General features: G+C 40.6%; 1 protein-coding gene across 1 annotated transcript in view; it reads right to left on the bottom strand.

Annotated features, from left to right (window-relative positions):
• DENND3 (DENN domain containing 3) overlaps window positions 1-13749 on the bottom strand; it is a gene marked incomplete at its 3' end in the record, with an annotated part of 66978 nt that extends 53229 nt beyond the window's left edge. Inside the window, 5 exon segments of the mRNA XM_034763684.1 lie at window positions 477-596; window positions 1841-1952; window positions 12208-12347; window positions 12866-12981; window positions 13740-13749. Of these exon segments, the coding sequence (XP_034619575.1) occupies window positions 477-596; window positions 1841-1952; window positions 12208-12347; window positions 12866-12871 (378 nt within the window). The 5' untranslated portion in view covers window positions 12872-12981; window positions 13740-13749.
• Between the last annotated feature and the right edge of the window lie 324 nt (window positions 13750-14073).

Raw genomic sequence — 14073 nt, 5'->3', positions numbered from 1 at the left:
CCCCAGACTGGCAGCGGGCTGAGCGGGGCCGGCAGCCGGGACCCTGGCTGGCAGGAGCCAGCAGACGGAACCCCAGACCACCGTGGGCTGAGCCGCTCGGCCCGCCGCCGGTCTGGGGTCCCGGCCCCGCTCAGCCCGCCGCCGGTCTGGGGTTCTGGCTGACGGCCCCTTGCCAGCTGGGGTCCCAGCCACTGCCCCACTCAGCCCGCTACCAACCTGGGGTTCTGGCTGCCGGCCCCTTGCCAGCCGGGTTTCCGGCCGCAGGCCCCGCTCAGCCCGCTGCCAGCCTAGGTGAACGGAACAGATTTGGGGATAATTACATCTCTCTAATGTATTTAACCCTAAATTACTGATATGTACTCCCAAGCTGAACTCCATCTTGCAGATTTTTTTCTGGGAACAAACAACAAAGGAATCAAGGTAACAAGCAAAAAAATGTGACACTTTACAGAATCTTTAAAGTTTGTTTTTATTACCTGTAGCACATGTTCTGGTTTGAAACATAGTAATGGAAGATGAAGATTCAAGTCAATAATTGGGCTGTCTGGATCCTCCCGTGATGGAAAGACTATCTGTAGTGGTTTCATATTAAATATCTGTAGTAACACATGTTTTTCAATTAATTTTTAATGAAGAAATGGTCCCATAGAAATTTTAAATCCTAATTCTAACAAAATATTACAGTTATCTGACAGAAAATTATTTATATATATATCTATATATATCTATATAGATATATATATAAATATAAAAAAGCACAGAACCTAAAATGTAGTTTTATATACAAAAGATAATTGCAGTACTGGAAGTATTAAACTCAATAATAACTATCTCCATAAAGATTTATAAAGCATTTTGTGTTTCTTTTCAGTCTAGTAAGAGATTTTAGATACTGAAACAGATATTAAAATTGAAGAAATGAAATACCTTTTTTACAAAAATTATAAAATGTATTTTGATATAATCATAATAAAAACATCTTTAAGGGACTCTTGTCAATTATGTCTATTGTAAGTTTAGTCTAACTGCATTCTGTCTTTCTAGGCTACCTCTGCCTTTATCAGAGCAATAGGTCTGGATTCACCTGCTTTATTATCTAATTTTTTCTCCAATTCTAACTGAGAAACTTTACCAAAACATAATTTGTAATTTCACTGCTTGCTGATTACAACTTAAAATGTAGACCAGCTTATAATAATTGATTTGATATAAATAAGGTTAATAATGAAGAGCTGAATCATGCATTTAGACACAACCCACAGAAGGAACTGTGGAGAGCTGCACCATTCCAAAAGCAGTTTCTTGAAGCTCTCAGGTGCACAAAGGGAAAATATACCCCTTTTTACAGTGCACCTATATATAGTCCCCATTATTGTAGTATCTGAGAGCCTCACAATCTTTAATGTATTTATTCTCCCAACACCCCTGTAACATAGGGAAGTATTGTCCTCATTTTGTAGATGGGGAATTGAAGCTAAGTGACTTGTCCAAAGACACACAAAACATCTGTAGCAGAGCAGGGAATTGAAACCACATCTCCCAAGTACTAGACTAGCACTAACCACTCAACAACCCTTCCTCTCCTCACTACCCTATCTGCTGTGCAGAAAGGGCAGAGCTATGGCCCCACCTTCTCCCCACCTCTTTGGTGTACCATGTGTCCATCAGAAAACAGGGTAAAAGCAGTCTATCCCCCAAAGCACAGGTACTGACTTCAGTGGCATCACACTGGCATTAAAACTGGTGTTACAGAATATGCCCCATTTTACACAAACAACGTACTTAGTATTTTATAGCAGGTAATGTTAAAATAATTATGAAATTGAGCTTCACTAATTACCAAGTGGAGTGTTCCTGGTGGAGGAGTAGGTATTAAAGATAATTTTGCTGCAAATTCTTTTATACGATCATCAACGTCTAAATCCTTGAGAGGTCTCAGATGTACCAGTAAGCTGAAATTAAAGTATGCCAAATATTTTTTTTAAATGTAACATGCAAAGAGGCTAAAAAATAAACTCTTCCTTGATACCTTAAAACTCAAAAAATTGTTGGGATGGATAAAAATATTATTACAACTATTTAACCTCTGGTTTATTAGATAATTTAGAGGCTCCAAGTGATTTTAACATTGCTGCTGTATATGAAGCTGCTCTTTCATATCTTTCACACACAACTTTATTTATTCTTCATGTGTGCAAGTCTGTCAAATGTTTCTATTTTGGGAGTTTAACTTCTTAGCCATTTCAAAACCACAGAAAGCTAGAGCTTATTGGAAATTAGCCTGTTTCTTGCAGGCTTACACGCACTATTCAGTTATAAATTAAAAATACACAATCCAAAAAAAGAATGACTACTGCAGCATTACAATTGAGAAATTAAATGCACGTCAAACTCAAAAGTTTAATTTCCTAAAGTATCATTGCACAAATATAGAGTAATGCAATAAATGACCATTAAAATGTGTGATTCAATGTGCATGCATTTTTTGTAGCATTTGTAGCAAATTTTGTAGCAAAATTAATAACTATAAGACGTTAGAACTTTGAATTTCCTGACTTTTGTGCATATAAATTTTCAATTTTAAATTACATTATCAGATTTTTTTTTTAAAAATGCTTTGGTTAATTTTTTGTACATAAATATGCTATTATGTTTGCCTGTGAAAGTAAGTTCAGACACTCTTGTCAGCTCCAATTCATACCACAATATTATCATATTTTCAGTGCAATAGTTGTTGTGATTGTATCTAACTTGGGGTTTAAGCTCCATGTGGAAGTGACCATTTCTTTCCCTACGTTTGTACACTGCCTAGCAAAGAGACAGAGCTCCACAGAGCACAATAACGAACTGGAGACTACCAACTGTTCCCCACAATCAGAGAATGTGGATCCTGATCAGCCACTAGAAGAAGACAAAGACAAATACGGAAGAGTTTATTCCAGCCAATAACTGGAGGAGTCACATCAGAGAGAGGTTCTACTTTCAGTGCTGGAAGTCCTTTCCGACAAACTACAAGATTATGTAATGACAATCTAAAACACAAGATATAATCAGACTTTACCTTTCTTAGCACTGAGCCAGCCATTCAGGGGTCATACAACCATCTAATTTTTCAAAAGTGACTAGTAATTTTGGGTACATTTTTGGTTGTCCAACACCACAGATAGGCCTGACTTCCAGAAGGTGGGGTTCCATGTTTTCTGAAACGCATACCTCTCCAAGGTATCTCACGTCTGCCACTTAAAAGTAAGTTACCCAAAATTACTAGTCACACTTGAACAGTTAGACCAATGTCCTCTCCTGCACAGAAATCTATATAGATTATCTTGCCAATAGTTTCAAAATTCACTCCTAGTTTGGCCCCTCCTTTCAGATGATGACAACTGTTCCCTATCAAAGCCACGGTGATCCAATTTTCCCCCCTCCCCCCCATGATTTTGCCATCTCTTCTCCTCACCTCAACCTCTAACCCCACTTGCTGGCCCCATCCCTTCGGCCAAGCAAGCCTAAGGGCTTGTCTACACTGGCACTTGACAGCGCTGCAACGTTCTCGCTCAGGGGTGTGAAAAAACACATCCGAGTGCAGCAAGTTTCAGCGCTGTAAAGCGCCAGTGTAAACAGTGCACCAGCGCTGGGGGCTAGCTATGCCCCTCATGGAGGTGGGTTTTTTTTTTTTTTTTTTTTTTTTTTAAGAGCGCTGGGAGAGCCCTCTCCCAGTGCTCTGCCGCGACTATACAAGCCACATTAAAGCACTGCCACAGCAGCACTTTAGCATTGCCAGTGAAGACTAGCCCTAAGCTTGATTCTTTAGAACCAATCACCACTGCTCCTTAATTAACCAAGGGGAGGATGGTTTGAGCAACAAAAGGTGCTTCCTCCTACACCACACTGCATGCACTGCTTCTGTAGAACTCCCAGACCCTGAAGCTCAGGGAACAAGATCCTGGGAAAAGATATCAAATCCAGGTCTCTTGTACAGCAGTGCAGACCACTATACCAGCTAAACAATGCAGTGCTCTCTCCCTTGCTGGAGTTTTGAGAAAACATTCTGGTCCAATGTACCTGAAAGAGATACTCTATTCAACAGCGACCAGTTCCAACTACCCCTGCATAATAGAATATGGGCTTCTGCAGCACCCCTCCCCAGACTTCCTGTCCCCAAAACTAAGCAACTTAAGGTGCAGTTCCCAATACCTCACTTGCCACAGACCTCTTCCTTTTTCAATGACTTGATCTACCTACCCTATCCTAAGGGAAACTCAAGTTGTCTGCTGCCTTTCCCACCAGAAAATTCAACAGGAATGCTTTGGGTGCCTAAGTGTAACTAACTAATACTAGAACCTGATTCAGCCACTAAGACCAAAGTCACTAGTGATTTGGGGTTGGGGTCAACTTTTGGGTGGTCAATTTGAGACACATCCAAGAGGTCTGATTTTCAGAAAGTGCTGAGCACCCACACACTGAAAATTGGGCCCCCTTAGGATCCATACTCTGAAAATTGGGACCCTTTAAGGAATTGCAAGTTGAGTACCCAAAAATTAATACTCTCCTAAATCACTGGTCACTTTTGAAAACCTTAACCTAAACTTCTTGCTTCTCCAGCACAGGTAACAGAAAAATTAAAATAAACCAAGGCAACAGTTTCAGAGAGCCACTTAGCAATAAAGCTGTCCTCAGAACAGAATACCTGCAGCTATCCTAGTCTGTCAGTGTGACGTATAGCAAAACTCCCTAATGGTGTAGCATTTCAACCAGGAGGACTGTCCTGTGTCTTCCACACATTTGAAAATGTGGGCAGGGAGACCTGATTTTCAGCTTTCTGGTATTTTGAGCAAAAGTAAAATTGTACCCCAATTAAGTCATACAAAAGGTGCTCAGTTATAAAGATTGAAAAGCTCTCCACAATCCTCCAAGCAGAGCTTTGGTCCAGCAAAAAGTGTTCAGTGTTAGAATCATAGAATATCAGGGTTGGAAGGGACCTCAGGAGGTCATCTAGTCCAACCCCCTGCTCAAAAAAGGATCAATCCCCATACAGATTTTTACCCCAGTTCCCTAAGTGGCCCCCTCAAGGATTGAACTCACAACCCTGGGTTTAGCAGGCCAATGCTCAAAACACTGAGCTATCCCTCCCCCCTCTAGTAGAGAAAAATTAATTCTGAAAAAAATAATGGTTCAGAGGTTATAAAGCCAGAAGGGACCATAGTGACCACCTGTATAATGCAGGTCATAGCACTTCCCTAAATGTATTCCCGTTTGAATTTACTAGAGCACATCTTTTAGAAAAACATCCAATCTGGATTTTAAACATTTCAGCGATGGAAAATCCATCACAATCCTTGGTAAACTGTTCCCATGGTTAATTACCCTCATGGTTAAAAATTTGCGCCTCATTTTTAATCTGAGTTTCTCTAGTTTCAACTTACAGTCACTGGATCCTTTCATAGCAAGGTCTATTACATTGAAGAGAGCCCTCTTATCAAATTTCTGTTCCCCATATAGGTATGTAGGCTCCTTCCATTATGGGGGCTTCTGGGCCTTGCCAGAGGTGTTTTAATTAGGCTTCTTTGTACTGTACATTGGTTCCAAAAAACTACAACTACTTCCAATAGAATTGTAGCGGCTAGGCACTGTAAGGACTACAAATCCTACGATGCAGCATTTGGCATCTTCTGGGACACTTTGAACTTGTCTCTGCAATCCTGTATTTGGGCAGAAGTGGAAAGTCAGGAGATCCTACAGGGGCTGTACTGATAAGCTGGGAAACTGGGTAACTGGAAAAGAGGAAGCTAACAAAAAAAGATCATGGCCTGAAAAAGTGTGGAGGTGCTGATGGTGAATGTTCTTGTGGACGTTTAACGGGTTTGTTTTTTAACGCAAGTCTGTTGCAGTGAGTAGCGATTAAGTTTACTTAAATGTTTATAAGTCACAACCATTAGCTGCCACCTATTATCATCTTGTCACAGTTGCTACAGTAGGTACCTATTTTATTCTGTTGCACTGTCGTTGTATTTTGCTATATTACTTTGAAGTAAAGCGGCCTGTGGATCCAACTTGCCTATTGCATCGTTTAGGCCAGAGTTGTTCCTGGAAGCTACCAAGGTACCCTACCAGAGTTATACAGTGCATATTCAGATGGAGGCACAGCCAACTGTCATTCTTTCTATAAGTATAAAGCTGCTGCAGATGGGTAGGTGGGAATCTTCAGTCCACCCAACACCGCTGCTAGGACCTCCCCAGGATTTTCAGCATCCTGAAGAATATCAGATGCACAAGCAAAACATGAGCACTTGCCAGCTTCCAGGTGATCCATGAGGGAAGAGAAGGATACAGCTACTTGTAGACTGTGATCAAGTCACCCCTTAACCATCTCTTTGTTAAACTGAACAGACTAAGCTCCTTGAGACTTTCACTAGTATATGCCTATTAGGCTATGCAACAGACATTACCAGCACAGTGAGAAGGCCGGTCAGTGTTCTGAGGCATAAACAGGATCTTAGCACACCCACTAAATCATATGCCACAATTAGTTGGTTAAATCCTGACACTTGCATCAACAAAAAGGGAAAGTGTACAAAAGGAAAGGGACAGACAACTTTAAACAGAACTGTGCCTATTTATGTACAAACGCTCCCCGACTTACGCAAGCATTCCATTCCGGAACACCTCGCGTAAGTCGAATGTTCCGTAAGTCGGGAACGTATACCCGACAACTACGCACGCAAAAAAAAAAAAAAAAAGCTCACGGAACTTTTTCCGTAAGTCCGGATTTGCGTAAATCGGGTTTGCTTAACCCGGGGAGTGTTTGTACTACTATAGTATCTGACAGTGATGCCTTGGAAAAGCCTGCCCGACAGAAATGAGCTGTGGGAACAAAAAATATACTTCAAGCAAAGAGATTACAAAGGAGTGTACAGGTTCTCTAACACGATTAACTGCGCATGATTTACTTTAGACATTTTTCAGAAAGGAAGGCCTTCTAACAGCATCTTTGGGCTGGCTCACAAATGACTCATAACCTTCTGTAGAGCAGACTTAGGGACATGTTAAGAGAGAGACAGAGAAAGAGAGAATGTTCATCCATCCAAGATGGGGATTCACCCAGAAATGGGTGGTTGCCACCAACTAAAAGATGCTTTTTTTCAGTTTAGCTAGAAAGTAGGAGAACATGTGGCCTAGGGACAAGCGTACTAGACTAGGCCTCACAAGACCTGGTTTCTATTCCTGCTTCTCTGTGCCTCAGTTTCACCAACTGTAAAATGGAGATGATGACACTGATTTTTGTAAAGCACTTGAGATCTACTGATGAAAAGTGTTATATTAGAGGGGGAAGGGATAGCTCAGTGGTTTGAGCATTGGCCTGCTAAACCCAGGGTTGTGAGTTTAATCCTTGAGGGGGCCATTTAGGGACCTGGGGCAAAAATCTGTTTGGGGATTGGTCCGGTCCTGCTTTAAGCAAGGGGTTGGACTAGATGACCTCCTGAGGTCCCTTCCAACCCTGATATTCTATGATTATTGATGTGTCAGGACATGGATAGCATAACACACACACTGGAATGGAAATACCTGTTCAAAAACCCTTAACTTTTTGAAAAGAGCTATACTCCTGTAGATTAATCCAACAGCAACAATGTTTGGTAATGGTCTGGACTCTCAGTTGTTTGACTTGGAGACAGAGTCACACACTCCCCTGTCTCCCTTTCAGTTTGTTCTGGCACTAGAATCACCAGCACTGCCCATTTGTAATGCAATAAGTATTTATAAAATTAAGATTAATGGTACAGAACATAAAGATCTTGATTGTTCTGAAGGAAATTTCCAAGTCAGTAATGTGACTCAAGGTACCCACCAGGATTTAATGTATCCAATTACAAAATATGAACATGTCTCAGATTAAAAAGAAATAACTATGACAAGAGCAAGTTGTAACTTCTATTATTGGCTTCCCTTTGACTTATGTTAGGAACTTGAGCTGAATGCCCAAAAAGATAAAAAAAATAACTCGGAGATATCATGTATGAATAAAACTATCAATCCCATTTAGGGCCAAATCCTGTTCACTGGAGGTGCTGGAGCATGTGAACTGTGCACAGGAGTGTTCTGGGAGAACTAGAATCTTACACACACACACACACACACCTTCAGAGCGGAATAAGTAGCAGCAAAAGACACCTTCCTGCCCCCAGAACTATTCTCATTCCAACTTTCAAAGTCCTATTCAAGTCAGTGTGTTAGAGCTAAAGTTGGAAAAAATTGTTAGGTGACCTTAAGATAGAGGATAATACTGTTCCTCTATAACAATGACAGTCAGATCTCAGTGGTTCAGGAGCCAAATTGGTGATCAGCGTTACTCAAAAAAGCCACCAGTGTATGAGTTTCATTTACTATTTTTATTTATATATTATTCTCACAGCAAAATGACTGACGAAGTGTTATTACTATATCAACTACAATTGGTTAAGAACATAGTAATAGCATCCTAATTGATTAATAATTAAATCGCACAGTATTTTAATATCACGTGCTGCAAAGAGCTGCAGAAGACCCATTAAAGAGCCACTTGCAGCTCACAAGCCTCAGTCGGAGTATCACTGTCTATAACAACAGAAGGCCCACAAGAGAGTCTGCATTCTTTGTATACTGCAACCTATGCTTTGTGGGGATTTTTGCTGGTCTAGCGTTCTTGAGGAATGGGAGGAGCCTGGATGGTGGATCTGCAGCCACATGGATCCATCAGCCAAACCGCTCCCTGCAATAGGAGTTAGGGAAATCACTGGAAATAGAGGCTGCTGCATTCCTGCCGCATGAAACTTAACATAGCCAAATGAGTAACCAACTGCTAAAAAAATCACTAGCTGAAGGCTGAAGTTAGAGATTGCGAATATCCCATCTACACGGAGCATGCTCCCCAGCTCTTTGCTTCAACCTGCCACACAGAATTAAGCTTTCAGTTTCAACGCAGATAAAATGGACAGAGGTGAATGCTTTCCTCACACGAAAATATTCTCTTTCCTTGTGGAGAATGCAGAGAGCTAAAAGCCAGGAGAATGCAAGATCTAAACTTATCTAGTAACTAGTGTTTCATGAGGAAACTGGTGTGATCATATTTAGAGCTGGGTGAAACTTTCTTTACTTCTGCTACATTGCACAGATGGGCCAGTGATAGGCTTTTGTTGATCGTATCCTAGGTCTTGGAAAGGTTCTGTTTTATCAGAACGGGTGTTTGTCCTTTGCTCCATATTTATAAGGAGACTGTCCACTAGAGAAGCCAGTCTCTGCTCTGTCCCTTCTGAAGCATCAGTAAGAGGGGTTTAAGATTATTAACATGCAAAACCATGCTCTGAAGTGTCCCTAGCCTCTGTTTGCCAGAAGCTGGGAATGGGAGACAGGGATGGATCTCTTGATGATTATATGTTCATTTCCTCTGAAGCACCTGGCATTGGTCATGTCGGAAGACAGGACACTGGGCTAGATGGACTATTGGTCTGACCCAGTTTGGCCGTTCTTATGTTCTGTCTTTATGAATGACTATAAATTAGCATTATGATTGACAATGAATAATCACTGGGCCAGGGAAAGTGAGTGAGTGACTATATAGTCTGGTGGTTAGGGTATTCACCTAGCGTGTGGAAGATACAGGTTCAAGTCCCTCCTTCAATGACTAATTATTTATAAATGGAACAGCTTCAACAGGAGAGATTGACAGATCCCTGTTCCACAATATCCCACATAACCCAATCATTAGGACACTGGCTTGCAATGTGGAAGACCCAAGTTCAGACCCATTCTCCACATCAGGCAGAGGGGTTAACTGAACCTGGTGACCCACATCCTGGGTGAGTTTTCTAACCACTGGCTTAAAGCTTATAAGGGATTCCTACACAACCTTTTTTTGGGGTGGAGGGGAGAACTATTCAGCAAATTCATGAATAGGTTCCTGGCATTTTTGAGACTTCGCATTGGTTGAAAAAACAACAGCAGAAACTCTTGTTTTTTCATATAGATTATTACAGCAGGCCTACAACCGCAGGTTATTCAGCATTGTACAAATGTAAGAAGACAGAGTACCTGCCCTAAGGAGCTTACAATCCACTTCAGACACAGGCATATACATATTAAACTGGTTGAAGGTGAAAATGTGAAAACTTGAGATAGTAGCCCCCACAATAAATTGAGGCTACGATAGTCAACAAAACAGTTTCCCAAGTTCCATCCCATCTCTTGACCCACCTTTAAAGTTCAAGTATTTTAAGAAGTTTTAGAATGTAGATTATTAGTCTCGCTGTTAAGCCTTCAAAACAGTGTAATTTGGGAACTAAAAGCCCTAAGATACAACCGAATTTGCTCCAACCCCTCAGACAGAGACAAACACCTACAAGATCTTTATCAAGCATTCGTAAAACTACAATACCCACCTGGGGAAGTGAGGAAACAGATTGACAGAGCAAGATGGGTACCCAGAAATCACTTGCTACAGGACAGGCCCAACAAGGACAACAACAGAACACCACTGGCCATCACATACAGCCCCCAACTAAAACCTCTCCAGCGCATTATCCACGATCTACAACCTATCCTGGAAAATGATCCCTCACTCTCACAGACCTTGGGAGGCAGGCCAGTCCTCGCTTACAGACAACCCCCCAACCTGAAGCAAATACTCACCAGCAACTACACACCACACCACAGAAACACCAACCCAGGAACCAATCCCTGTAGCAAACCTCATTGCCTACTCTCTCCCCATATCTACTCTGGTGACACCATCAGAGGACCCAACCACATCAGCCACACCATCAAGGGCTCATTCACTAGCACATCCACTAATGTTATATATGCCATCATGTGCCAGCAATGCCCCTCTGCCATGTACATTGGCCAAACCGAACAGTCCCTCCACAAAAGAATAAATGGACACAAATCGGACATCAGGAATGGTAACATACATAAGCCAGTAAGTAAACACTTCAGACTCCCTGGTCATTCTATTACAGATTTAAAAGTCACTATCATTGAACAAAAAAACTTCAGAAACAGACTTCAAAGAGAAACAGCAGAACTAAAATTCATTTGCAAATTTAACACCATTAATCTGGGCTTGAATAGGGACTGGGAGTGGCTGGCTCATTACAGAAGCAGCTTTTCCTCTCCTGGAATTGACACCTCCTCATTATTGGGAGTGGACTACATCCACCCTGATTGAATTGGCCCTGTCAACACTGGTTCTCCACTTGTGAAGTAACTCCCTGCTCTCCATGTGTCAGTATATAATGCCTGCATCTGTAACTTTCACTCTGTGCATCTGAAGAAGTGAGGTTTTTACCCACGAAAGCTTATGCCCAAATAAATCTGTTAGTCTTTAAGGTGCCACCAGACTCCTTGTTTTTGTGAACCAAAAGATTCTCTCCTCCTAATTTTCCTGTGGACTATCAGAATCCAAGTAATCATGTATTCCTTCACATAGGCTAGGTCTACACTACCCGCCTGAATCGGCGGGTAGAAATCGACCTCTTGGGTATCGATTTATCGCGTCCTGTGTGACGCGACAATCGATCCCCGAATCGGCGCTCTTACTCCACCAGCGGAGGTGGGAGTAAGCGCCGACGACAGAAAGCCGCAGAAGTCGATTTTGCCGCCGTCCTCACAGCGGGGTAAGTCGGCTGCGATACGTCGAATTCAGCTACGCTATTCACGTAGCTGAATTTGCGTATCTTAAATCGACTCCCCCCTGTAGTGTAGATGTACCCATAGAGTGGCTAGGTCACCTTATTCCACAGTGTGTCTAACCAGTTACAGACAAGTTTACTTATGCTCTTTGTGAAACTAATTCTGTTCACAGTGAAGTGTTTTAAAATTATTTTCCCCAAATAGAGAGACCTGTAGAGTTTGAGATCTTCCAGAGAGAACCTAGATAAATCTATATTAGAAATCAGTTCCCTGCAGATATTAATTTTGCACAGCCAGATAAAATCTCAAAGAACACCAACACTTCTTTGAAACTGCATTTCTATTTTGTTACTATCCAGGTGGCTTTTGTTTTCATTTTGTTTTGTCCTCTGCCTCATGCCATAATCACTTATAACCAACTCCAGTTTTATTGTCACTCAAACATTCCCACTACATTGTCAAATTTTGACAATTCATACATAAAGGACTGACTTGTAAATGTATTTGCAGCACAGGCATAAATGATATAACAGTAATACTTACCAAGAAAGACAGTCCTTAAGGGCATTAAAATATGGATATCTGGATATGACACAAATAGCAAATGGTACGAAGCAGCCAAAAGCTTTAGCAGTCTGCATAGATTCCCTGTGGGCCTGCCCATTTGAAGAGATATAACCATCCTACAAGAAAGCTACATATTAATGTTGTGATGTTACTCATGAAATTACGGTTGGTATTTTTGAGAGAATCTAAGCAAGTTAGACACCCAACTCCCATTGAGATTTGAACATCTAACTCCCTTAGACTCCTTTAAAAAAAAAAATCATCTCAGTTTGGAAAGGTTAGATCCCCCTGCTAAACGCAAGTTATTTGCGCTATGAACATCTACCAAGAACATGGAGTATATAACTCACAAACATTAAAGCACCTAAAAATATGCTTAAGGCCAAATTTTGCTCTCAGATACTCCAGCACCATTCCCACTGAATTCTATGGGAACTGTGCTTGAGTATATGGGCACAATATTGTATTAAGTGAGGAGTACTTCTCTTAAAGTAAAAGTTGTTCCATATTGGTATTAAAATATACAAATATCCAATAACTTATGTGAAGCATCAAATTAAACAGGTATTATTATCAAAATGTATTACCTAATATTTAAGTAAGTTTTATTAAAAGTGTAAGGTAAAAAACATACTTGCATAGGTTGGTAATACTGAGCAACAACACCATACGTTCTGTTACCACAGACATCTGTGAAGACCAGAAAATGAATGTGATCCTCTTTTGATTCAGAAGTTATGTAAAGTCCTCCTGCAAGTAAGACAAGTACTTTTCAAAACATACATTACTGAAAAATAGTTTGTTTTAATAGCGCAGCTTGCATTGCTATAGTTACAGCAAGTATTGCTACTTTACTTCCATTGTAATGCTTCATTTTAAAAAGGGATTATAGCACACCTCCATAATTCACTTGATCTGAAATTGTTATATAGCATCTTAAGCCATACACAATTTCACTGAACAAGTGAAAACACCACCCAGCTCATTTTGTATTTGTGATATACCAAAAACATATCACAAAGTCCATCTGATGGATTTTTGCCCTTTTTTTTTTTTTTTTTTTTTTTTTAAAAGAGGCTTATAGGAAATGGTCTCTACTTTAGGGACATCCTAATATATATAGTATTGGAGTGGGAAAGGGTATTCATTCGTATTTAGAAGAAAAATATTTTCTTCAACCTAAAGGCAGAGAAGAGGTGAGGTGAGAAGACAGCCCTAAAAATACCATAAAATATAGGAAAGTAGAGAAATTTGATTATAAGCTCTCTTGGGCAGGGACCGTCTCTTTGTTCTGTACTTGTACGGTCCCTGGCACAATGGAATCCTGCTCCATGAGTAGGGCTGCGTGGTACTATGAGAATACAAATAAAAAAAATTAACTTGTCAATATCCATAAACAGCCACAATAAGGGAAGAGGTCTGTGACTGTATTATTATTATAGGTCACCAAACAGATCAAGTGTTTATAAACATTTCTTAACTAACAGTTAAATAAAACCACATAATACCTGGAAAGCATAGTTGTGGCAAGCCAATAAGATCAATATCTTTTGGAACACTAATATCTTCAGTATCAGGTGCTTTCTGTTCCCCATTTGGATTTTTCACATTTTCAACCTTAGGTCTCTCTCTCTTTTTTCTGAAAGAACGTCTTTTTGTTTTATTGAAGTTACTACTATTTAGATTAGTCGCTTGAATCTCCTCTTTGCTGATAAACGGAGGCACAAAAACTGACAGAACTTCTGGATCAAGGGGAGGAGAGTTTCTCTCTTTTTTCTGAGCAATCTAAAAACAAAATAAGTAGACATATTTATTATTGTTCTTTTTAATGTATTTAACCAT

Source organism: Trachemys scripta, chromosome 2 (genome assembly GCF_013100865.1).
Source record: "Trachemys scripta elegans isolate TJP31775 chromosome 2, CAS_Tse_1.0, whole genome shotgun sequence".
Taxonomy (NCBI): domain Eukaryota; kingdom Metazoa; phylum Chordata; order Testudines; family Emydidae; genus Trachemys; species Trachemys scripta.
Note: the sequence above shows the minus strand (reverse complement) of the source record. Positions and strands in the feature narration are given on the sequence as shown.